Raw genomic sequence first — 26,115 nt, 5'->3', positions numbered from 1 at the left:
TTGACTTAGGGGGTACTCATGGCACAACAAAAAGGCTTGGGGGTACACAAGACAAAAAAGGTTGGGAAACACTGATTTAGGCAGATCTTCATATTGTGGAAAGGCCTACTACTGTATGCTTGTACTGGTTTATGTTGTGTGTGCTAGTTTTTTTTTTAAATTTTCTTCTCGTAGTCTCTTCTACCGTCCTTTGAACTGTTTCCTTTGTTTGTTCTCTTCAGTTCTCAACCGCGTTGCGTTGCATGAATACCTCAGAGACTAAAAACAGAAATGTGTCGTGCAGTTAAGTCCAGGGAGGAATGTCTGTCCTTTGGGAAGGCCATTGTGGTGACTAACTGCTCTTGAAATGCGATGTCTTCACACAGATGTCACTGTTGCTTAAAGCTCTTCATTTGCTCTTGATTTGTGTTGCAGGGTTTCAGCCCTGCTGTGATCATGGCAAGGACACACGCTCTTTTAGGGGCTGTCATTGTAGCATCTTGTTTCCTCCTCAGTGCAGCGCAAAGTACAGGTATCGGTATTTGTTTCATCTATACTGTATGTCATATTGTTGTTGTTGTAGTTGAAGATGATGATGACTATGATGATTAGGTACCAACCTGTTTTCATCAACACAGTGATAATCATAATAATGACTAACAAAAGTAGGCCCTACTATGCATAAATAGTAGGAGGGATGGATGGTTCAAGGCAAGGGAACACACGTTACAGATGGAATCTACCAAACTGTATACATTCTATTCCATCTTAGAGAATATGCTTGACCACTGTCCATCTTACAGCTTTTCTGTTATGCTTTTCTGTTTTCTCTAATGAGAGACATTTCTTTACCAACTTATTTTCATCAACTGTAATAATCGTAATAATAATAATTAAATGTGTGCTTTTCATAAAGAGTAGGGCTGATATATGATGCAGAGCAAGGAAACACACATCACAGGTGAAATCTACTCAACTGTAGGCTATGCATTAGATTCCATCTTGGATATGCTTGACCACTGTCTTATCTTACAGCTTTAATATTGTGCTTCTCTGCTTTCACTAATGAGAGACATTTATTTCTCCCAGTGTGCACACAGCAGACCGTGGCCGACATCGTCTTCCTGGTCGATGGGTCCTATAGTATCGGAAACGTGAACTTCCAGCGCATGCGGGACTTCCTCCACAAACTGGTCGACAGCTTCGACGTCGTCGACCCCGATCACGTCCGCATCGGCCTGGCGCAGTACAGCAGCACGCCGCGCACGGAGTTCAAGCTGAACACCTTCCGGGACAAGCAGACGATCCTGGACTACATCGACAGCCTGCCGTACATGGGCGGCGGCACCATGACCGGCCTGGGGCTGGACTTTGTCTTGAAGAACCACTTCACGGAGGCCGCCGGTAGCCGAGCCGCGGAGGACGTGCCGCAGATCGCCGTCGTCATCACGGACGGCCAGTCGCAGGTGAACGAAGCTTACTGCGATGGGCAAAATGGATGAATTGTCCGCAACACTGTTAATGCTCCTAGTTGTTTAATGGCACAGCCTTGAAACGTTGGGCCATTAAACAAATGTTAACAAATTAACAGTGTTAACAGGATGGCCAGTCGCAGGTGAACGAACTTACTGCGATGGGCAAAATACGTAGATTCATTGAAGTAAAAGATAAACGTCCGCAACACTGTTAATGCTCCCAGTTGTTTAATGGCACAGCCTTGAAACATTGAGCCATTAAACAAATGTTAACAAATTAACAGTGTTGGAGACATTTATCATTTACTTCAGTTATTTCGTTTTGTCCAGTACCTGTGCCACTGATGTGTGCGCATTCTCTGCTTTCTCAATATGCATTCCTTAGTGAAAATGGATTCATTAGATCAGGGGTCCCCAAAATGTTTTCCTCTGGGGGACACATTATCGTTCCTGACTGTGATCAGGGGCCGGGATCAATCGTGGGCCGTATACTAGGCCAATGCCTGTTATAGCCATAATTTCTCACATAAAATAGTTCATCATCAGTAATTTGTAAAAGAAGTGAGTACTTCACATGTTTTTTTATTTAAAATACCACAGGTATTCCTTTTAATTTCTAATAACCATGTAAAAATAGCAAGGAAAGGTTAGAAAAATATGGCGATTAACAGTTTATGAGTGATACAATAGAAATGGAAGGCCTGTTTATATTACTCTGAGATGTCTAACTATCAAGACAAGAAACCTCTCGTGATTCAAACTAGGTTAGCGAAAATTAAACTGTAGGAAGGCCTGTTTAGAAACAAAATAAAATTCTTAAAATATATATATTTTATCTTTTTTTCTGTGAGGATTGCTTCTTTGGGCCTGTGCAAATGGTGAGGTGCAGAGAGGTGGAGGGCTGTCAAAGGGGCATGGCGGGCCGTATCCGGCCCCCGGGCCTTAGTTTGGAGATCCCTGCATTAGATACAACGAGTGTCAACTGGTCAAATGGAATCTGTGGCACTGCATTGTAACTAATGAATCCATTTTGCCGACCACTGCAGGTGAAGAATTCATTTTTTAGTATAACATTATAGGACTACAGTTATGTTTTGTAATATTAACTTTGGAGTGATGAAATCGAAAACCACAAGCCACAGCAGACGGAAAAACCAAAAACCAAAACATTCCTCAACCTTATGTACTGACCAGATGCTTAATTGATCATTTTTTTATCCCACTGACCAAGTGTGTGTTCGAAGAACAAGGCTAAGTGATAAACCTCGCCGAGTTAACCTACAGTAAGTCATAGAGTATTCCAACTAGGGGGTTCATAAGCATGTTTTATGGGAATCGGTCTGTAGGGGTCGTAGTTTAGCTCTCTCCCATTGACTTCTATACAAACGTCTGGGGTGAAGACTCTGCCCACTTTTGCAACTTCCCGTTCCCATCATGGTACTTTTCTAAAATTAATTAAAATTTTTGTAGCTTACTTCACTACAGAAACATGCTTGATTTGGTATAAACCACAGTCACTGAAGAGATTCCCGTTGTTTCAGAAATATTTTTCTTTGTAATTTACGTGGAGATTGAGTAAATGTCACCCACACATCTCTATGTATTTCTGGCGATTTCGAGCGATTTTCACCCCACCCGCCATTTTCTTCTGGCGCGACCGATTCCCGGAAGTTAACATGGTTATCTGTAGTTGGAATCCTCTATGAGGAAGTGGTAGACCTGCTAACAGAGACTGCGTTCCAATATGCGACCTTGCCTCCTCCACTTGTGCTTGTCTCCTCGTACCAGGAAGTAATATGTCATGATGACATCACTGACCACAGCATTATATTTCAATATCTTGCAAAAGCTCAATTGTAAAGCCTTCTTCTCATTTGCAATTGGGATGGTGAATGAAAAACAGTCCCTCAAAAGTTGTTGTGGCTAGGCTGACAGCTGGGAAACTTTATGGAGAACTTTATGGAGAACTGCCCTACTCAATGACCTATGCTGTATTACCTATGTAAACAAACACCAAGGAAACCAAGGAAGTGTGATGAAGACGTGGTGATGTCAAAACATTAGTTTGGCACTGCTGCAAATAAAAGCATTAACATTTTTTCTGAAAAAACTGCAAACACTGATTCTTCTTCTTTTTTCTTATTTTATTTCTTGGAGTAGGGAAAAAGAACAGTAATCAGTGTGCAGTGTTTCCTGAATTTCATCTTTGCTCAAGTTTTCTTGCCCCACACCTCCACCTGTATTATTGAAGGCTTGTGTACTTGAAGGATTCTCTTGGACTTGGATCATTGCTGTAACACAGTGGTTCCCAACCTTTTTCTTCAGAGACCCATGATTTTACCATTGTAAGCTTTGGTGACCCAACTGCGCAAGCGCCTGCATGAGAGGGAGTCACATGATACCCTCTGTTTCCTGCGAAAACTCATTTTTTGTCATTTTATTCCTCAATTCCTCTTCGGTCAAATATAGAATAAATGTTTAATAGCACTAGCATTTTTTGCTTCTATGCATACATTAGTTAAATGGTTTGTCATTCATTCAACATGGGCTATATATGATATTTAAAATGAAACCCCTTAAAATCAAGAGGGCTTTGCGACCCCCCTGTGGATCTTTGGCGACCCATAGGTTGGGTCCCGACCCATAGGTTGGGAACCACTGCTGTAACATGATGTACTTCGCAGGACAACGTGGAGTCGCTCGCCAGGGAGCTGCGGAGCCAGGGCATCACCATCTACGCCATCGGCATCAAGGACGCGGACGAGGAGCAGCTGAAGGAGATCGCCAGCGAGCCGCACCACCAGCACATCTACAGCGTGTCGGACTTCAGCGCGCTCGACGGCATCTCCCAGAGCGTCGTCAAGGAGCTCTGCGAGGTCAAGCGGCAGGTCACGACCGTCTCACACGGTAGGGCACCGCGGGGGGGGCAATCGCTATTACGACATAGCACTATTCCGACATGCCGCTATTCCGACATGCCGCTATTCCGAAGTTTTTAGGGGTTAGGGTTAGGGTTAGGGTTAAGGTTAGGGATGTCGGAATAGCGGCATGTTGGAATAGCGGCGGACGGTGGAAAACATGTCGGTATTCCGACAATAGACATTAACGTCGGAATAGCGACATGTCGGAATAGCGCCACGTAACCGGGCACCGCTGGCGTACAGTAGCCTGGGAAATCCCGTGCTGCTTCGTGCAATCATTCCAATGTGTTGAGAACTGCCTACATTACTGCATTGCCTTATTCATAAGGGCCACTTTATTGTAAAAAATTTGGGGGAGCTGTTTAGGCCTACTTATCCATCATTTGGACATTTGCGTGTGTGTGCGTGGGGGTGGGGGAAGAGGGGTTCCAAGCATTATGCACTTTATAATCTTTGTTGCACTCTAATTGGGATGGAGTCAGGGAGGGGGGGTCAAGCAATGGTGTCACTTTTACCTCTTGTGTACTTTACATGAAAACCGGCTGCTACGAAGTATTGCACCCCAAACACAATTTCGGAGCCTTTTTTGACAATGACAGCAAACTCCTGAAGCCTGAAACTTGAAACTTGAATCTGAAAGCTGGAAGCTTGTCCCAAAAGTAGAACATTAATAATTACATTATTACTGATGGAGCTCTTCACCACCACTGACGAGGCTGAAAAAAAAAAAAAAAAAATCTAGCGCCTTTAGCGACTTTTTAGTGCATCTGGCGACTTTTTAAAACGTGCATTTTTAGTGACAAATTCATTGCTTTCAACATAATTGTGACTCTGCGCCGCCATCAGAAGTGTTTCCCACGGTTAAGCAGGGCTGCAGATAAGCTCTGATCTCCAAAAAGTAGCTAGCACCGCCCATTTGTACTGTGGATCAAGTCATGCGGGCACGTCTTCTGTGGATCAGCGCGCCGTGCGTGACGCTGTGACGTCATACTTAACGTCATGACGTCATCTAGCGACTTTTCAGCCAGCCAACAGCGACTTTGGCTGATTTTCTTTTGGAAACACTGGGCAGGCCACACAGGTGTCACAATTTTATTACATCCGCTAAGGAGGTTATGTTTTCGGTCGCGTTGGTTTGTCTGTCAGCAGGTTATGCAGGGATTTTGATTAAATCTTGTGGAGTTGTTGGAAATGACAAAATGAACAAGGGATTCAATTTTGGTGGTGATCCGGATCAAGATCCGCATTCAGGAATTTTTTTTAACAGATTCTTCACCGTTGTGGGATATGGTGCATTTTGACATTCCAGTTTCTAACTCCACAACTTCTAACATTTTAAGTAGATGGGCTTTAGATCAGACGGTTTGAGGTTCAAATCCCCATGTTGATGACGGTTGTCAGCTCCCGCAGGTTTCAAAAGGTAGGGCACCACTAACAGTGGATTTGAAGGCAGTGTTGCCAGATGTGTCTGAGCAAATCCCGCCCAAAAGCTTCTCAAAAAACGCCAAAATGCGCTAAATTTCGCCCAAATTCAACAAATTACATTGACTTCTATGGGCCCAAAACGGCTGAAAAAAAAACGCCAAATGGCCAATTTTTCCGATTTTTACCCGCAGACGCTCATCCCAAGTAGCCCAATTGGGCGGGCACCCGCCCAATCTGGCAACACTGTTTGAAGGGGGTGTACTCTACATAAATAACATTACCGTAATGAAGACACATTATTGACGTTGATGACGGTTGTCAGGTCCTGCAGGTTTCAAAAGGTAGCGAACCACTATCTTTGGATCTGAAGGTGGTCTACAAAGTACAGTACATAAGGGCGTCAGAGCAATACTAATAATACTTTGTTCAATACCTTGTTTTCAAAAGACTGCCACAAAGCGACGGAGGCAGACATTGTGTTTCTGGTGGATGGGTCCGGCAGCATCGCCGAGGCGGGATTCGACCAGATGAAGCAGTTCCTCCGCACCTTCGTGAGCGGGATGACGGTGGCGCAAGACAAGGTCAAAAGTCAAAGTCAAAGTGAACTTAATTGTCAAAAATCTATGTTAGCACAGAAGACTGATATTCCATTTGGCCAGTCTTGCATGTGATTAGACATTGACAATAATCTCGCTCTCTTTCTCACACACACTCACACACACACACAGCCTCACCTTAATATCTTTGTGGGGCCCTCCCATTGACTTCCATTCATATGTGCCCAAACGAAACAATCCCTGACCTGTCAGTGAGGAATTTTTTACACTTTTACTTTTACCAGTAACAACAAAACTACCACAGCAAAAGGGGTCAAAACATGTGGGGACCAGAATTTTGGCCCCAGATGGAGCGAGGGCCCCACCTTATAGGTGTGCTCCAATAGCAGTGGCCTCATGAAAGTAGATTGGTGCAGTATACACACACACACACACACACACGCACACACACACACACACACACACACACAGACAAACACACACACACACACAATGTGCAGTAAAGACTAACATAGGTGATGATACATGAATTCACATTTTGTCTCGTTTTGTCACGTTTAGGGATGCAAATTATCGATTAATTCATTAATCATTAGTTGATAGCCTTATTGATCGACTTACGATTAATTGATAAGCGGCGTTTTCCCCTGTAATCTCAATGTTTCTCGAAAAAAAAATATTCAATCTAAAATTTTGTATTAAACATTGAGATAAAATACCACATTTAAATGAATTCTATTTCATTTCTTTAATCCAAAGGTGAATTAGATATTGCCGCTATTCACACCTCACTTCACACACACTCTTCACATGCCCATTTTACCTGGGTCTCTTGTCAGTTGAATTGTCAATTAATTGCGATTAATGTTTTTTAATCGATAAATGCATTGATTAATCGATCGATTAATTGTTTGCATCCCTAGTCACGTTAACTCACAAACACTCACAAACACATTCACATTTTGTCTCGTTTTGTCACGTTCGCTCACAAACACACACGCATGCATGTCCACAGGTGCGCATTGGCCTGGCGCAGTTTACCGACGACACCTATGAGGAGTTCCTGCTGAAGGACCACGACAACAGCCGAGACGTCCTGGACGAGATCGACAGGCTGCCGTACCGCAAGGGGGGCACATACCTGGGCAAGGGGCTGGCCTTCCTCCAGACCAGGTACGGTACTAGGGGGGCACATACCTCCAGACCAGGTACTAGGGGGGCACATACCTCCAGACCAGGTACTAGGGGGGCACATACCTCCAGACCAGGTACAGTACTAGGGGGGCACATACCTCCAGACCAGGTACTAGGGGGGCACATACCTCCAGACCAGGTACTAGGGGGGCACATACCTGGGCAAGGGGCTGGCCTTCCTCCAGACCAGGTACAGTACTAGGGGGGCACCATAACGTCCAGGTACTAGGGGGGCACCATAACGACCAGGTACAGTACTAGGGGGGCACCATAACGACCAGGTACTAGGGGGGCACCATAACGAAAAAATACTAGGGGGGCACCATAACCAATATACTGTTATACTCTAATTCTGGTAGAAAATGCTGACAATAATAATTACAGCTGGAAGTAAAAAACAATACTGTAATGTACCGAATGACAAGCAATTCATGTATTGTGTTTTGATTATCAATGCTTCCTGAACATATTCAGCACAACTTTTCAAAATTAAGAAGAGACAATAAAGGCTGATCTAATGTTATTTTAAAATTACAGAGATAATACCGAAAACCGGGATAGTTTTGGTCACAATCAAGTCAGCTTTTTTCATCAAGGCAAGTCAAAATAGCCGTGAGATTAAATTCTCATAACGTGACACCCCTAGGTTCTTCACCCCCGAGGGCGGGAGTCGCCCCAACGTCCCGAAAATCGCCATAGTGATCACGGACGGAGCGTCCTCGGATCCGGTGGAGCAGCCTGCGAGGGATCTGCGGAGGGAGGGCGTCATCATCTACGGCATCGGTGTGGGCAACTTCGACAGAGTCCAGCTCGCATCCGTGGCCAACACGCCCGCCGAACGCTTCCTCGTCAGCATAAACAACTATCAGGAATTAACTAACGTCATGGACAGGATGCAGAAAACTGTTTGCTCTCACGTAGGGATCCAAACTGAAGGTATGTACTGCATATATTATTCTATATTCAAGTACATCTGGCTGGAATATAATGTCACTTTCACCAGTCTTTTTGGTTATATATATATATACGTATATATACATATATGCACCAAAAGGGCTGGTGAAAGTTATAGTAATAAGAATTAATACATGTTAAATAACAATTAGTTCATAATAATTAATTATAATGAATTGATTAATTACATAGGTGTATAATATTACAGTAATAATTATTAACACACAATAATGACTTAATTCATCTTTATTTATTTATTTATTAGTTTTACCTTTGCTTAGGTATTCAATGCATAACATTGCTGTGGTCATCTATCAAAATTCTCTCTTCTGATTTATTTTGTTTATTTTTTATTATTACGTGTTGTTTTCTTTCAGCTCTGGCTCCAACGTTTGCTGATGTGTTCTTCCTGTTGGATGGTGCTGCGGGGACCCAGCTCCAGATCATTAAACAGGCACGGCTGTAAATGTGTGTGTGTGTGTGTGTGTGTGTGTGTGTGTGTGTGTGTGTGTGTGTGTGTGTGTGTGTGTGTGTGTGTGTGTGTGTGTGAGACACGGAGTCTGTGCTGTGCTGGGGTCTATGCTCCAGATCATTAAACAGGCAGGGCTGATAGTATTCAAGTCAAGTTGTCAAGTCAAGTTGGTTTTTATTGCCAATTTCTTTACATGCACTGGTCATACAAAGAATTTGAAATCACGTTTCTTGCTTTCCCATGCAGACATAGACTAATCTAGGTAAGGACACATAGCACTGATTCTTGAAAGTTTGGCAAAAACATGTCCCAGTAGTAAAATATTAATTCTGTTGAAAATCAACTAAATTTTCACAAACAAAATGAACCCAGGTAATGGCCAAGGGGTCTGTCACACGAATACACAGTTGTTTGAAATATTTAAGTGTAATTTTATTACTTTTCATGGCTATAAACCTGTCCACACCCTGTAAAAACGCCTGTCCCAAGGACTGGCATCATCATTTCAATTGACTTAAAATACAAAAATCACTAACAGAATTGAACAATATCACCATGATGTGGAAGACCATATTAAAGTGGTTCTACAGATGTGCACATAGTGGATGTAAAACAATATTTACTATTATTTACTAATTGCTCAAAATGTGTCCACCATATTGGTCACCACCGTCAGATTTTTTCTAAAAGACAATAAAATCAGGTATGCACAAGGTAATTTTCATTACTGAGGACCCCTTTTCAAACCTTTAGCTCTACTGCATACTTCACCATCACTGAAGCTCCTGTAAGTTTACTATTTTGTCCTCAATTTGTTAATTTGTTTGGACACTGGTACTGTCCCAACCATAAACTGTCAACACCGTCGGGGGTTTTAATAGTATTGTATTACATTAATGTTAATAAATATAATTTTTTTCAGAAAAGGTATGAAGCACCCAAGAAACAGAGCGAAAATGAAATGGCTAATGTGAACAAACAATGCATAATATTTAAAAGAGTGTTTTTTTGTCTCACACCGTCAGATGTCACCACCGTCAGATTTTGTTCTGCTCATCATGTTGTTCCATATTTTATTAAATTGTGCTGGTTAATGAAACATTACTAGGCATGTTAGTAATAATTGTGATCCAAAATGATACTCTAGCCACCACTGAGGTGCATTTGGAGGTTTTTTTGTCAGAAAACCTGACGGTGGTGACATCTGATGGAGCTCACCAAAAAACACATGTTTTACGTGTTTTTGACATGTTTTAAGAATATGCATACAATAAGTATCTACAGTTATGTTGAATTGTTAAAGTAATTCACTTTAATACAGTAAACATGTGTTTTTACTTCTAATTCTCTCTGCCGCTGTTGACAAAACAAGAAAGAGCCCATTTTATGAAAAATTTTAAACATGGGGAGCTTGGCCAATGCATTCCCTGCACAGCCAAGACCTACATCTATGATAATACACCTCTTTATTTTGGATTTGAACAACTTAAAAGCTGTTTTTACCACATTTTCAACAACCAGTGGCTTACTCCCTAGATAATCTAACTAATGAAGTAAAAACACATGCTCATACTGTGCACACACAAAAATAAAGTGTTTATGCAAGATGCCATTGACTTGAGAGGGCTATTTATTTTGCTAAATGCAGGTACTAATTAGGCCACTTTCACCACTCTCAGATTACTGTCACCACCGTCAGTTCTTAAGTCACCACCGTAAGAAGGAGTTTTGGACATTTTAAAGGAATGTGCTTACAACATTTTCCTTAGGAGTTGTTGAAATATCAAAGTAATAGCCAATTTAAGCCTACACGAATATTTGTGAAATTACAAAAAATTGTTTGTTGTATTTAGGCGTTAAGTAAGCATCGTATGACGGTACATATTTTAAAATTAGAACACATGAAACAGTGTTAAAATAGAACAAAAGTGAATTTTCAACATTTAAAGGCATATGTGTGAACCAAAAAATACACATAATCACTTAAAAACTCCAGATACATATGCAACCAAATCAATACAATTTTAATAACTTTTAATTGTGTCTGACGGTGTTGACAAAAAACAAGGTATGATCGGAGAAAAGCCTGATTTCTGAAAAAAAATACATAATGGGGAGATTGGCCTTGTGCATTTCTGAAAAGCCAAGACCTTAGTCTACGAGGATATACCATATCATTTTGTAATTCACTTTGTTTTTTTCTGTCAACATTACAACCTGTTTTAGCCACTTTCTCAAGAATCAGTGATAGACAGTATAGACATAGACAGTACTCATACATGGACATAAGACAGTATGGACATAGGCAGTGCTCATACAGACATTTAAAGTGCAAGACTGGACAACAGAAGACTTGTAGAGAACATACATTAAGAGGAGGTATTTTGTTGTCTAAAAGTCCTTTATAGCGTTCTGACATAGTAATAGTACTGACATAGTATTCAGGCTCCATGCCTGATTTCAGGCTTGACAGAGTTTGCAAAAATAGAAGCATTGATAATAATTAGCCATTAGGTTATTCCTATCTCAGAAAGTGTTACAGGTTCAGGGTTTTCTTCTACTATCAGGCTTGAATAATGGTCATACACAGGCTATTAAATGTTTGAATAATGTGTCAAAATAGGCCTACGTGACGTCACTATGCAGTATCTTGTCGTCGTCGTTAGAGCAGGGAAAAAAATCAGGCTCAGGACCACCCATCAGGACCACAGGATCACCCAGAGTTAATTTCGTCAACCATGACTATGACTAAAATATTTCGTCAGTGTTTCCCACAGAAATTTTGGAAACTATGGGGGCAGCCGGGGTTTATTTTTTCCAGGGGGGGGGGGGGGGGGTCTTCTCGCACGGGCCTTTTTTTTGGGGGGGGGGGGGGGGTGTATTATTGCAGCGTAAATGCAAAACGGCAAAACAATAACTACAGTATGACATTGGCGCATGGTGAAACTGTAGGCCTGGGCCTATATTTCAGCCATTTATATTTTGAGAAATAAGGCTACATAAGATTTTACCCATGACTTGTATAATAGTAGTACATTGTCATTGTCAAAAAATGCAGTACAGTGAATAATTTCTGTTTACAACACTGTTTCATTCGTCCCTCATGCAGGGGTCTGGGAAACAATAATAAAACAAAATAGGAGCAGAGATAAGAATTTAAGAGCACTATGAAATTGTTAACGCATAGACAAAAAGGGTCTTAGAGGGTAGGCTATGCCTTTTCCCCCACACATATCTGTAGGCGTACACATTCTACATGAGGGGTGCTGGTCACAGGGCCAGTTTTTTCCAAATTCCTCCCATTAAAAGGGCTGAACAACATATTACACATTTATGTCTATATTCACATTCATTACACATTAATTTCTATATGCAGCCCGATGTCTCCTCTGCTGTGTCAATGAAGGTCTGTCACCAAACTCATTACAACTGTAAAACAAAGCCTAGGGAGTGTTAGTAAACTCATCCCAACTGTCCCTTCTCTGAAGGTTTTTTATATTGCTCCCAAACCCAAGTAAACTACAACAACTTGACTAGGCTTTTGATCCCTGTCTTTCAAGCACTTGTGGTTCTCTCTACAGCAGGGGTGCCCAACCTTTTTTTAACCAAGATCTACTTTTGAAGTTGATGGTCTGCCGTGATCTACCAAGTCAAATTCAAGGATGTCCGTATGAAAATTTAAGGGCACCATTTATTAATCACCATTATTATGAACAAAATGTTTTCAGTAGGCTACTATGGCCGTATCTTTTCAGTGTGTTTTTAAAGTGTGTTGAATAGCCTATCTTTACAAAGCAATGCAGCACTGATAGTATGCAGAGATAATTTCAGTCATACACAAGTCATAAACAACTGAAACAATTTCAAAATGATAAACATTTGGTATATAAAAGGCACATAGGCCCTATTTCTAAAATATGATGAAGCATTATCATGCCTTCAGTGGTAGGCCTATAGGCTACAAATTAAAAAGGGCTCAGAAATTCACCATTTGTTATGGGTAAATAGTAGGCTACTATGAGAGAGAGAGAGAGAGAGAGAGAGAGAGAGAGAGAGAGAGAGAGAGAGAGACAGACAGACAGACAGACAGACAGACAGACAGACAGACAGCAATGAGAGAACTCATTGGATTGGTTAACACCCCTGTTAAGTGTGACTTCTTCTATGAAGGTTTTTTTTTCAGCTCTCTGGGACAGTAGCACAGCAAAGGCTTTCTATTGTGAGTTTGGCCAATCGTTTTGTCCACAACTGAAGCAAGAAACAGCACAAATTGAAGTGAATTCCATACATGTCAACAACTAACATTTCCCTTACACGCGGCACGCGATGTAAACGCAGTTAGCGATGATGCATGCGACTAGCGATTTGGACGAAGATCCTCGCATATCGGCGTGTCATAACGCATCGTTGCGCACATGTTCTGCTTTCCCCTCATTCTGTGTTACCGTGGGACTATCTAACCAATACAGAGTCTATAGGATGTATTTACTCCAGGAGGAAAATGCGAAGGAAATTCAAAATCGTAATTCAAATCGTTTTTAACAAAAACGGATATCGTTAAAAAAAAAAAAAAGGAAAAAAAAAATATATATATATATTTTTTTTTTACATTTTCGTAAACTATGGCGGCCAAATGTAAACTATGGCGAGCCGCCATAGTTTCCTCAATGTATGGGAAACACTGTGTCAAAGCCCTTTTTGATTTTCGTCATTTAGAGGATTTTTTTTCACTATCACCCCTGAACAGGTTCTGACCCGACTGGCCAACCAGCTCAACGTCAACATCAACGGCATTCGCATGGGAGTGGCCCAGTACGGAGACAACGTCAAAATGGAGTTCAGGCTGGACCAGTACAACACAAAAGCAGAAGTGGTGGAGCATATAAGGCGAATTCGATTGACTGCAGGTAGCTTGCGCAACACCGGACAGGCCCTGAAATACGCCCGGCACCACTTCTTCACTTTGGCCAACGGAGCGCGGGGCTACAAGAAGTACTTGGTGCTCATCACGGCCAGCAAATCCGACGACAACGTCATAAAAGCTTCACGACTTCTCAAAGAACAAGACGTGACTCTTCTCACTGTCGGCCTGGGCGGAGCCGACCAAACAGAGCTTGAAAGCATGACCATACAGACCAACGTCCTCTTCAGACTATCCAGCCAACAGATAGTGCAGGATATCCGAGCCGTCGTCGAAGCTGATGAAGGCATTAAACACACAACTGGTGAGTCGTTTTGTAGGTTTTTTTTGTTTTGTTTTTATATCGTCTTGTGAAGTTTGTGATACATTTGGTAAAACTCCCATTCTGTCACCTTTCTATGCATCCTTTTCTGAATCAAGCTGTAGTCTGAAATGCATGTACCCATTGATATTGCAAGGACTCCACTTTCCTCTTGGGTCTATGTTGTAGTGTCTGGCGACCTCTGCTGGCTAATAGTAATATTGCAATCAGTGCCAAAGCCATGGCTCTCTGTTTTTGATGTAGTATAGGCCTATGTTTTGAAAACAATGTGTTTGTAGTGTTAACCCAGTATAACCCAGTAACACAGTATAACCCAGTAACCCAGTATAACCCAGTAACACAGTATAACCCAGTGTTAACCCTGTTATAAAACAGCTGTTACCAGAATGGCAATGACCAAGTTGTAATGTATTAGTAAAGGCCATGTGCACTAGATTCAAGATTCAAGATTCTTTTTAATAGTCCCGAAGGAAATTTGTCTTGGACACACATAGCTGCCACACACACACAACACAGATACACATGACGCCAAAAAACAAAACAAGAAACAAAAACAACAATAAACACACACATACATAGAGACACTCAAGTGCATATCCACCACAGCCCACCACCCACATACATGGCATTACAGGATGGTAGTTGTTAATGACCTGCGTTCAGTAAGTTAACAGCAGCTCTGTTGTCCGTGTCGCCGCAGAGCCGCGCCAACCGGACTATTGCAGTATTACAGTAGTTACATTTCCCATTGATTATTACAGTGTTCCACTAGTGGCACAGGGTGTGTTAAAGAGATACTGTCCCATTTTTGGAAATACGCTTATTTTACACCTCCCCTAGAGTTAAATCATAGGGTTTTACCGTTATCCTAAATGTTTAACCGTTCTCTGTGTATGGCAGTGCAAAATTTGCCTCCATGCTAGCAGTTAACATTGAGTCCTATGAGACCAGCTGGCGGCTAACTGGTCTCATTGGACTCAATGTTAACTGCTAGCATGGAGGTAAATTTTGCACTGCCGTACCCAGAGAACGCTTTAATGTATAGGGGAACGGTACATCCCTATCATTTAACTCAAGGGAAGGTGTAAAATAATCTTATTTCCGAAAATGGGACAGTATCACTTTAAGGGGCTACACAGTTGATTACCTTTTTGATTACTTTTGTCACTGATTTCATCTGCAGCTCTTTTAAATCACCCATTTCACCATTTCACCTACTGTGTTTTTCTAAATGTACATTTTGATACATTTTTCATTCTTTTCATGCTTTTCATTCACCCATTTCGTTTTTGTGATGTGATTTGTGTTTTCAGAGTGTACGAATGCCAAAGTTGCCGACATCGTGTTCATCGTGGATCAATCGAGCAGCATCAACCACGCGAGCGTTACGAACTTCCAACTGATGCGCACGTTCATTTCCAGGATTGTCAAGGAGATGACGGTCAGTGCGAAGGGTGTGCGAGTGGGCCTCCTGCTGTACAGCAGCCGTCCCCAGGTCGAGTTCCACCTGAACACGTACGACAACAAACCCGACGTCCTGCAACACATCAAGCGGCTGCCGTACGAAGGCGGCGACACCTACACCGGAGCCGCGCTGAAGTACGCAAAGGAAAACATGTTCACTAAGCAAAGAGGCAGCCGGCGCGACAGCGGCGTGCAGCAGATCGCTATGGTGATTACAGACGGCGAGGCTACTGACACTAGCATAGTCAACGGCACGGCCAGGGAGCTACGTCAGGCGGGAGTCAACGTCTACGCTCTGGGCATCAAAAATGCCAACATGAAGGAACTAAGACAAATTGCTTCCCATCCATACACAAACTACGTTTTCACCATTGACGATTTTGTTAAACTGAACTCGTTGGACAAGACCATCACAAAACGCATTTGCCGTGAAATCATCACAAAACCCCCCGAAAAAACTAAGAAACAAGGTCAGTGTCCATAGTTCTTCAATGTTACACATTTTTGTAAATACTACTGTACATTCGTTAGCACTTTATTTTAATTACAGTGTACTCATTCATTATGTACAGTGAAATAACTGGTTTAATAACATGTAAGTACAGCTGTTGTACATGTTATTATATTGTACTCACAATGTGTATTTTTGTGCACTGCATAGTATCAAGGGTGCCTTTGATCCTCAGTTTAACCCTTTGCCTCCCTGGAAGAATTCATCAGTTTGGCAAAATATTACAAAACCACTTCGTAGAACATTATGGTTATGTCTGTATGTAGAAACACACAATATATTGTATATAGTCCACTGTATCTCATGAGTAAGAACACTGTAATTAAAGGCCCCTGTAATTAAGAGTTATCTGTAACACTTCACAATAACCTTCCGCATAAATGGTTTACTAATGGTTAGCAGCTAATGGTTTGTTGTGCATCTATAATACTCAATCAAGTATTATAGTATATAATACTCAATCAAGTATTATAGTATATAATACTCAATCAAGTATTATAGTATAGTAACTTAAGTAAGTAAGTAGCCTAAGTAAGTAAGTATGCCCTTTATTATCCCACAATGGGGAAATTCACTTGGTGCAGCAGTAACGTACATACAGATGTGCAAAAAGCAAATGGCACACATACAGACACGGGACCAGGAGGATTTAAAAAAAAATAAAGTAGTATAGTACTCATCAGTTTGTTGTGCATCTAAAATACTCATAATAAATCAATTGTGTAACACCTACTAACATTGGCTGCTGACAATAATATATTGGGGCTGCAAGATTATGGAAAAAATTATAATCTTGATTATTTAGATCAAAATCACGATCACGATTATTAATCATAACAATTACGCACCAGAACTTGCTCTACCACCCCCGCCCCCCACTTTTCCCGGGCGACATAATGATACCCTACCATTTGTTAACATAAGTGAACCATTAGTATTAGTTAACCATTTAGCGAAGGTGATTGTGAAGTGTTACCGAGTTACCCTACATTCTTAACCTATTATGTGAATGTGCATATGTCTTTCTCGCCCTTTTGCACTATGGCTCTCTGTAATGTCATGGCAATGTTGTTATGATGTAGTTAAGCATTTTCAGCAAGTGAATAGGGTCGCCGGCGAGGTGACCCCTGCTGCAGTAAGAGGCTACGCTATTCTGTGAATGTGTTTACAGGGTTGCCAGATGAGGCTGATGATTTCCAGCCCAAAAAATGCTCAAAACCCGCCTAGAATCACAAAATCCCGCCCAATTGTATTGATTTCTATGGCAAAAATTGGGCAGGTTTTTTGGATAAATGCCATTTTTAACCGCACACGGCCATCCTAAGCAGCCCAATTGGGCGGGAAACAGCCCAATCTGGCAACACTGTGTGTTTATGTTTATGTCTTTCTCGCCCTTTAGACTGTGTCCACACGGAGGAGGCGGATTTCTACTTTCTGATTGACCATTCGTCCAGTATTGTGTATGAAGATTTCGGCAAAATGAAAGACTTTGTCAAGGAGTTTATCCAGTTGTTCCGCATAGGACCACATCAGGTACGCGTCGGCCTGGCAAAGTTCTCCTCAGATCCAAACATGGAATTCACCCTGGAAGAGCACAAAGACAAGAAGTCTTTGGAAAGCGCCGTGAAAAACATCAAACAGGCTGGTGGGGACACCTACATCGGAAAAGCTTTGAAGTTTATGGGCCCGTATTTTGAGAAAGCTAAGACCCGGGATGTGCCAAGGTACCTCATTACTGTTTCAAAGATTCTAAGAAGATTCTAAGAATATATATCTTATCCAGTCTGTCTGGGTCCGTGTACCATTCGTTCTTTTGTGTTTCGTTTCAGAACCAAATAACGAAAAAACGGCTTGTTATTTTATTATTTCGTTTTAGTGACAAACGAAAGAACTAATTTTGATCTGAATTTCCAAAATTTGGTACACGGACCTGTCTGGTTCTATGCTCCATTAAAGGAACATGCTACACGGATCCATTGACTTTCACTAGCTTAGCGACATGCTCCCTCTTTTAACTTGTCTTATTATATGGTGTGACGTCATCGGTCGAATGCTGCATTCATTTCAATGGAGCTCCCCAACGTTCACACGTCTGTTATTTTTCGATAACGGACGGGTTGGTCTATATCAGACCGCTGTCAATGGCAACAAGACTTTTCACTGCTAAAGCGACTTTTCAACAAGACTCTAATCAGCTGCTGTGATAGACAACACCTGTTGTCCTGGCTACCTAGCTGTTGCCTAGCGGTGTTCCACAACGGCACTGTTTTGTTTTGCGCAGCAACAATCTTTTGACATTAAAAACTGTAGGCCTAAAGAAATGTCCCCGCCATGTGTGAATCATTTAAGTATATCCATATAATAAGCGGGTTAACTTTCCGCTCCGCGTCGGGGTCTAAAGATTCTCTCTGTCGTGCTGCTATTCCACGGTAGCGACCTTCTCGCCGAACGTTAACCCTTACTTATTATATGGTTGTGACGTCATCGGTCGAATGCTCCATTCATTTCAACGGGGCTCCCCAATGTTCGCACGTCTGTTATTTTTCGATAACGGACGGGTTGGTCTATAACAGACCGCTGTCAATGGCAACAAGACTTTTCACTGCTAAAGCGACTTTTCAACAAGACTCTAATCAGCTGCTGTGATAGACTACACCTGTTGTCCTGGCTACCTAGCTGTTGCCTAGCGGTGTTCCACAACAGCACTGTTTTGTTTTGCGCAGCAACAATCTTAACATTAAATAGGCCTAAAGAAATGTCCCCGCCATGTGTGAATCATTTAAGTATATCCATATAATAAGCGGGTTAACTTTCGGCGAGTCGGTCGCTTTGTGGAATAGCAGCACTTCAGAGAGAACAAAGAGAACAAAGAAAAATGTCTGCACACTTAAATCCCCTTTGTGTTCTTTTTAATAATAGGCCAAGCTTTCGGTCTACTTTCGGTCAGCCTGAGGACGGTCAGTAGACCGAAAGCTTGGCCTATTATTAAAAAGAACACAAAGGGGTGAAAATACATTGAAACATATCTGTCCGCTCCGCGCTGCATTTGGAAACTAGAACTCATTTGGAAACTAGAACTAGAACTATTTTTCAAAACGTTCTCAGATCCGAGGGCAGACCCACTCGCTAGCTGAAAAATTCTTCCAGCGTCCAGTGGGTGGCGCTGGTTTACCAGGCTACCTGTGTCACTGATTCTCTGCTTTTTTCAGGTACCTGATTGTAATTACTGATGGGGAGGCTCATGACCCGGACGACATCCCCGTGTATGCGGAACAGCTACGCAACCAGGTAGGGATGCAAATTATCGACTAATTCATTAATCATTAGTTGATAGTCTTATCAATCGACTTACGATTAATTGATAAGCGGCGTTTTCCCCCCCGAAATCTCAATGTTTCTCAGAAAAAACTAATAATTCTCATTTTTTTTAAATTAAAAATTAAGATAAAATACCACATTTAAATTAATTCAATTACAATTCTTTAATCCAAAGGTAATTTAATTATTCCCATTATTCACACCCCTCCTCACACACACTCTTCACATGCCCATTTCACCTGGGTCTCTTGTCAGTTGAATTATCGATTAATTGCATTGCGATTAATGTTTTTTAATCGATTAATGCATTGATCGATTAAAGTCGATTAAACGATTAATTGTTTGCATCCCTCCAACCAGGGGATCACCACCTACGCCATTGGCGTGAGAGGGGCTATAGAGGACGAACTGGTGAAAATCTGTGGTGACCCCAAGAGGAAGTTCTTTGTTAACGATTTTGATGCCCTTCAACCAATCAAAAATGAAATTGTAACAGACATTTGCTCTGAATCAGGTAAGCCTATTGTATTGCACCATTTCTGGATATATGCTCATGTACACTTCTCCTTGAGTTAACCCATTGATGCCTGATGTTGTGTTGCGCAACATTGGCCCTGGCGCCTGGAGCTGCATTACGCAACATTCAGGCACATGAGTTTTGAGACAACTTTATTAAAAATCTCTGTTTGTTTGAGATGAATGAACACATTTTAATGAAAGATGAGGGTCTTAGCGTTTAAATGCAACTTAGTGCATATTTCTATGTGCTTCAGAAGCTGAGATATTTAGGTTTTTACGGGCTGAGGGCAACTTTTCTTAGAAAGCACTCAGGCATTCAGCACCCTTTTTGCAGGTGCCTTGGGCGTCAATGGGTTAAATTATTGAGTTTCACCTTTCTCCTGTTATTCCAGCCGTTCTCTTAGGTGCTGTTTCCACGTAGCAGGATATTTTTTAGCAGGGTATTTTTTTCTCCTGCTAGGTGTAAACGCAACATGTGGATAAAAAAAATCCTCCATTGTAACAAATGCGTTTCAGCCCCCCAAACAGGATATTTTTTTCTCCTGCTTTTTATACCTGGATTTTTAAATATCTGCTACGTGGAAACGGAAGGCCAAAACCAATGCAAAACCAATACAAGCAGGAGAAAAAAATATCCACATATAAAAATATCCAGCTACGTGGAAACAGCACCTTAGTCTGTTGATATTGTAGTTCCAAGCTACCAAATGGGAACAGCTGCTATAGCTGAATGTCACTTTAGCCTCTGTTAAAATCTGTTTGTTACGTAACCTATGTTAAAATCTCTGTCTGTTTCTTAACCTGTCTGTTTCATGGACTGAATAAATTTGACAATTCTTTGATTTCTTTCCCTGTAGCCTGCAAGGAAATGCTGGCGGACGTCATATTTTTGGTGGACAGCTCTGGCAGTATTGATCCAGAAGACTTCCTCCATGTGAAGGCCTTCATTAACAACACCATTCAGAAGTCGGTCATCGGGCCTAACGCGGTGAGAGTGGGTCTTCTGCAGTACAGCACGCAGCAGAGGGAGGAGTTCTCTCTGGGCAGCCAACAGACCATGACTGACCTGGTCCTCAAAGTCAACGCCATGAGGCAACTGGGTGGCGGGACTTTGACTGGCAAAGCGCTCACCTTCACCTCCCAATACTTCGATGCGATAAAGGGCAGTCGTCCGAATGTTCCCAAGATCCTCATCGTCATAACTGATGGAGCGTCACAGGATGCGGTTGCCATGCCGGCTCGTTTCCTAAGGGACAACAACGTGATCATCTACTCGATTGGTGTGGGCGGGGCCAATTACACCCAGCTGGTTGAAATGAGTGGCATTCAAGACAGAGTGATGCTCGAGACAGACTTTGACACCCTCCATACTTTGGAGAACGATATTTTACTTAAGATCTGTAAACCTGAATCAAGTAAGTTTAATTCCCTATGAAAGTGTTTGTTTAAAAGGATATCTGCCTTTTAAACAGATTACACCACACTCACGATTAAAAGGTGTTAAATATAAAGAAAAACTGGGGAAAAATGAAAGAAAAATATCTAGATATATAGACTTTTTTTTTAAAGATATCTAAAATGGCATAGAGAGATCAACTTAAACTCAAAGGCATCTGAAATGCGAAACAGCTCATTGGAATTTCTTCACACACTAAACCCCTTGATGTTTGTAAACTCATTTTTGTATCACTCACTCATTTTTACAGATTGCACATCTACAGAGCAGGCTGACATGATCTTCATGGTTGACGGCTCCAGTAGCATAACGCCAAACCAATACGACAGCATGAAGCGCTTCATGTCCTCTCTGGTGAACACCACTCATGTCGGCAGGGACCACGTCAGATTCGGCGCCATTATATACTCCGATAAACCCAAGGCTGTGTTCACTCTGGACGACTACACAACACCAAAGGAAGTCAGAAGTGCCATCGCGAACCTCGAACAGCCAGGCGGCAACACGTTCACGGGAGAGGGCCTTACTTTCGCGCGGCAGTACTTTGACCAACAGTACGGTGGCCGACGAGAGAGGAACGTAACTCAGATCCTCTTTGTCATCACCGATGGGCAAGCCTCCGATCACATCGTGTTGCCGGTGGCAGCGAGGGCCATCCTGGAGCAGGGCATCATGATTTATGGCATCGGGGTGAAGGGGGCGGACGTCCAGGAGCTCGAGGACATGACGAAGGACAAGAGAAGGGTGTTTTTCGTAAATGATTACGAGGCTCTGGAAGGCCTGCATAAGAATATCTCCGAAGAGCTTTGTAAAGATGTCAAACCAGGTAAATCCTTTTTTGACCTTTTTTCTTTTTAATCAGCATTATGCAAACAGTTGTTGGAGCTTATGTTAGGTCTCCTGCTGCCACTTTGTATTTTCCAGATCATTTTCTTGCACTTTGTCAAGTCTACAGCAATGGTATTGGTTTCAGAGGTGCATCTTGACACAACAGTCATTGTTATTTATTAATTGTCACTTATTCTGTGAAAACATGACCTCTCTTACAAATCTGATGTTACCAGAATAACAATGACCAAGTAGTAATGGGTTACTGTTTTTTTTTTCTCTTTATTTTTTTGTAGCGAACAACGCGTCTTCAGGTTCGCTCTTTTAGAAGAAGATGCACTAGGCGAAACGTGTTGTTCGCTACAAAAAAATAAAGAGAAAAACAGAACGTATCCAGTGTGCGGGGTTTATCTTTTTATATTGATCACCTTTTCCTGCCTTACACCTGCACCTGGACAGCTGAAGGGTTGTGCACAAGGACATTCTTGTACTTTAGTAATGGGTTACTTAGTAATGGGTTACTTAGTATTGGGTTACTTAGTATTGGGTTACTTAGTAATGGGTTACTTAGTATTGGGTTACTTAGTAATGGGTTACTTAGTATTGGGTTACTTAGTATTGGGTTACTTAGTATTGGGTTACTTAGTAATGGGTTACTTAGTATTGGGTTACTTAGTATTGGGTTACTTAGTAATGGGTTACTTAGTATTGGGTTACTTAGTATTGGGTTACTTAGTAATGGGTTACTTAGTATTGGGTTACTTAGTAATGGGTTACTTAGTAATGGGTTCCTTAGTAATGGATTACTTAGTATTGGGTTACTTAGTAATGGGTTACTTAGTATCGGGTTACTTAGTATTGGGTTACTTAGTAATGGGTTACTTAGTATTGGGTTACTTAGTAATGGATTACTTAGTATTGGTTTACTTAGTATTGGGTCACTTTAGTAATGGGTTACTTAGTAATGGGTTACTCAGTATTAGGCTACTTAGTATTGGGTTACTTAGTATTGGGTTACTTAGTAATGGGTTACTTAGTATTGGGTTACTTAGTAATGGGTTACTTAGTATTGGGTTACTTAGTATTGGGTTACTTAGTAATGGGTTACTTAGTATTGGGTTACTTAGTATTGGGTTACTTAGTAATGGGTTACTTAGTATTGGGTTACTTAGTAATGGGTTACTTAGTATTGGGTTACTTAGTATTGGGTTACTTAGTAATGGGTTACTTAGTATTGGGTTACTTTAGTAATGGGTTACTTAGTATTGGGTTACTTAGTAATGGGTTACTTTAGTAATGGGTTACTTAGTATTGGGTTACTTAGTAATGGGTTACTTAGTATTGGGTTACTTCAGTAATGGGTTACTTAGTAATGGGATACTTAGTATTGGGTTACTTAGTAATGGGTTACTTAGTAATGTGTTACTTAGTATCAGGCTACTTAGTATTGGGTTACTTAGTAATGGGTTACTTAGTATTGGGTTACTTAGTATTGGGTTACTTAGTAATGGGTTACTTAGTATTGGGTTACTTAGTAATGGGTTACTTAGTATTGGGTTACTTAGTATTGGGTTACTTAGTAATGGGTTACTTAGTAATGGGTTACTTAGTATCGGGTTACTTAGTATTGGGTTACTTAGTAATGGGTTACTTAGTATTGGGTTACTTCAGGCTCTGTGTAGTGCAGTAGAGCAGCGGTTCCCAAACTTTTCCCTGCGCACCCCCTTTTACATTTCAATGTGGTCCGCGCACCCCCTGAACGAATGTTGCGCAATTCACATTTCCAATAGACTGAGCGTTTTTTCTGCCTGATCTTCTTGCATGACAAGTCTAGGAGTTATAAATTACACTTCAGATGGATCCTTCCAGCAAACAATTAACCAAACAATTAAAAACTACGTAATGTTAATTAATTCTGTGTAAAAACAGACATCTCAGCCATTGCTCTATTCAGCTCACGCACCCCCTTGTGGCAGGTCGCGCACCCCCAGGGGTGCACGCACCACAGTTTGGGAAACCCTGCAGTAGTGTGTTGCTATGGTAGTGAAGTCTGTTCAACGATCGCTAACTTACAGTGTTCCGCTGGTGGCATATGAACTCTATTCATTTATGGAACTCAGCGTTCTGTAAGTGAACCAAAAAGGGAACCAACATAAAAATAACTCAGTTCTGTTGGTCGTCAATTGTGAGGGTGTTACATAAAGGACCAGGCGATCTTTCTTGTCCTTCTTGTTCTCTCTTGTTAGGCTTTTATGGGGTTAAGGAAGAAAAATCTTCACTCACAAACTGCGGATATTTTCGTCCTTAAGTTGATACCTTTTATGGCGCACCCAAAGACTTTCTAAAGTGAAAAGTGAAAGCCCATTGGGAAACTCCAACTCCCATTGTCATTGTGACACAGCACTCCACAGCACACAAGTGAACACTGCACACAACGAAATTGCATTTTATGCCTCACCCGTGCAAGGGGGCAGCCCTCAGTGGCGCCCCATGGGGAGCAGTGCGGTGGGACGGTACCATGCTCAGGGTACCTCAGTCATGGAGGAGGATGGGGGAGAGCACTGTTTGATTACTCCCCCCACCAACCTGGCGGGTCGGGAGTCGAACCGGCGACCTCTGGGATGCAAGTCTGACGCCCTAACCGCTCACCCATGACTGCCCATTTCGTTTTTTTCCAAGAAGTTGAGCGCGTCCTTTGCCTAAACTTGAAGGCTTTTATGGGGTGCCAGTCCTCTTCTTCATCAGACCTGGCCCTCCATCTACTGTATAGCACTCCTTAAGTGATTACATCTTATCACAGGAGTAACTTGTCCTACATGATCTTGAGGGAATTGCGACTAATTTGTCGCGCAAAACAAAAAATTGAAATTGAGTCCAGATTACGCATTACGCAATCCCTTTGATGTCACAAATGTAAAGTGGTCGTACTGCTGTCTGGAGCACACGGATGGCCAAACTCGGCTTCTGACTGGTCGAGCTTCGAGATAGAAGGATCAGGAAGCGTGCTCAACACCTTGTAGTCTAATACTTAACACTGGGTGCTTAACTTCGTCAATGAATGAACTCAAATCTCAAAAATAAATGAATAAAGAGCTCATCAGATTAGAGGCGATTAAAAAAGCAAAAAGAGAAATCTGATGAGTGCTAATTTATTCATTTATATTTGAGCTTCAAGATAACCTGCAGATTTGAACCAGCTATGGCGTATATGTGTGCACTACGCCTATGCAAGACGTAGTCCCTCAATGCCCTGTGACTGGTTTGGTTAAGGAATGGTTTTGGTCTCTGGGCACAATTTCACAACAATTTCGCCATTCCCGTGGTTATTTCATTGTACTTGTAAAGCAGCAGAAATATTGAATTACTGACAGGTTAGGTTTAGGGATGGTTTTCGGTCTGGGCATAGTTTCACAACAAATTCACCATCACCTTGTTTATTTCGCTGTTAAGCGACATAAGTCGCTGTTAAGCGACATAAGTAAAGTAGCAGAAGCAGAAAGCAGAAACATTGCTTTACTGACAGGTTAGGTTTAGGGATGGGTTTGGTGAGTGCACAGAAGAGCATTTTTGCGTTTGAAGCTCTACCAATCATAAGCCTAGCCAACCGTATCTCACTCATTTCGTGAAGTATTCACGAAAAAAATAGATTAATTTTCGTGGTGCATTCACGTTATTGCCCGTTTTTCGTGGTAGGGCAACGAAACGCTGCCTATTCACTTGAATTGCCCGACTGTTGCCTAGCGACCCACTAGTTTGATGCCCTTTCGGTAGCCTACCGTCACATGCTAATCAAACATTT

General features: G+C 41.7%; 1 protein-coding gene across 1 annotated transcript in view; it reads left to right on the top strand.

Moving 5' to 3' along the window:
* col6a4a (collagen, type VI, alpha 4a) overlaps positions 1-26,115 on the top strand; it is a 90,795-nt gene that overhangs the window by 18,137 nt on the left and 46,543 nt on the right. Inside the window, exons 2-15 of the mRNA XM_063198406.1 lie at positions 415-511; positions 1,069-1,445; positions 4,139-4,361; positions 6,248-6,381; positions 7,373-7,530; positions 8,198-8,487; positions 8,883-8,959; positions 13,725-14,202; positions 15,534-16,154; positions 17,595-17,919; positions 19,405-19,483; positions 19,874-20,027; positions 20,890-21,447; positions 21,739-22,314. Of these exons, the coding sequence (XP_063054476.1) occupies positions 436-511; positions 1,069-1,445; positions 4,139-4,361; positions 6,248-6,381; positions 7,373-7,530; positions 8,198-8,487; positions 8,883-8,959; positions 13,725-14,202; positions 15,534-16,154; positions 17,595-17,919; positions 19,405-19,483; positions 19,874-20,027; positions 20,890-21,447; positions 21,739-22,314 (4,126 nt within the window). The 5' untranslated portion in view covers positions 415-435. The remainder of the gene's footprint in view (positions 1-414; positions 512-1,068; positions 1,446-4,138; positions 4,362-6,247; positions 6,382-7,372; positions 7,531-8,197; positions 8,488-8,882; positions 8,960-13,724; positions 14,203-15,533; positions 16,155-17,594; positions 17,920-19,404; positions 19,484-19,873; positions 20,028-20,889; positions 21,448-21,738; positions 22,315-26,115) is intronic.

Source organism: Engraulis encrasicolus, chromosome 5 (assembly GCF_034702125.1).
Source record: "Engraulis encrasicolus isolate BLACKSEA-1 chromosome 5, IST_EnEncr_1.0, whole genome shotgun sequence".
Taxonomy (NCBI): Eukaryota; Metazoa; Chordata; class Actinopteri; order Clupeiformes; family Engraulidae; genus Engraulis; species Engraulis encrasicolus.
This window is presented reverse-complemented; position numbering and strand designations above follow the sequence as displayed.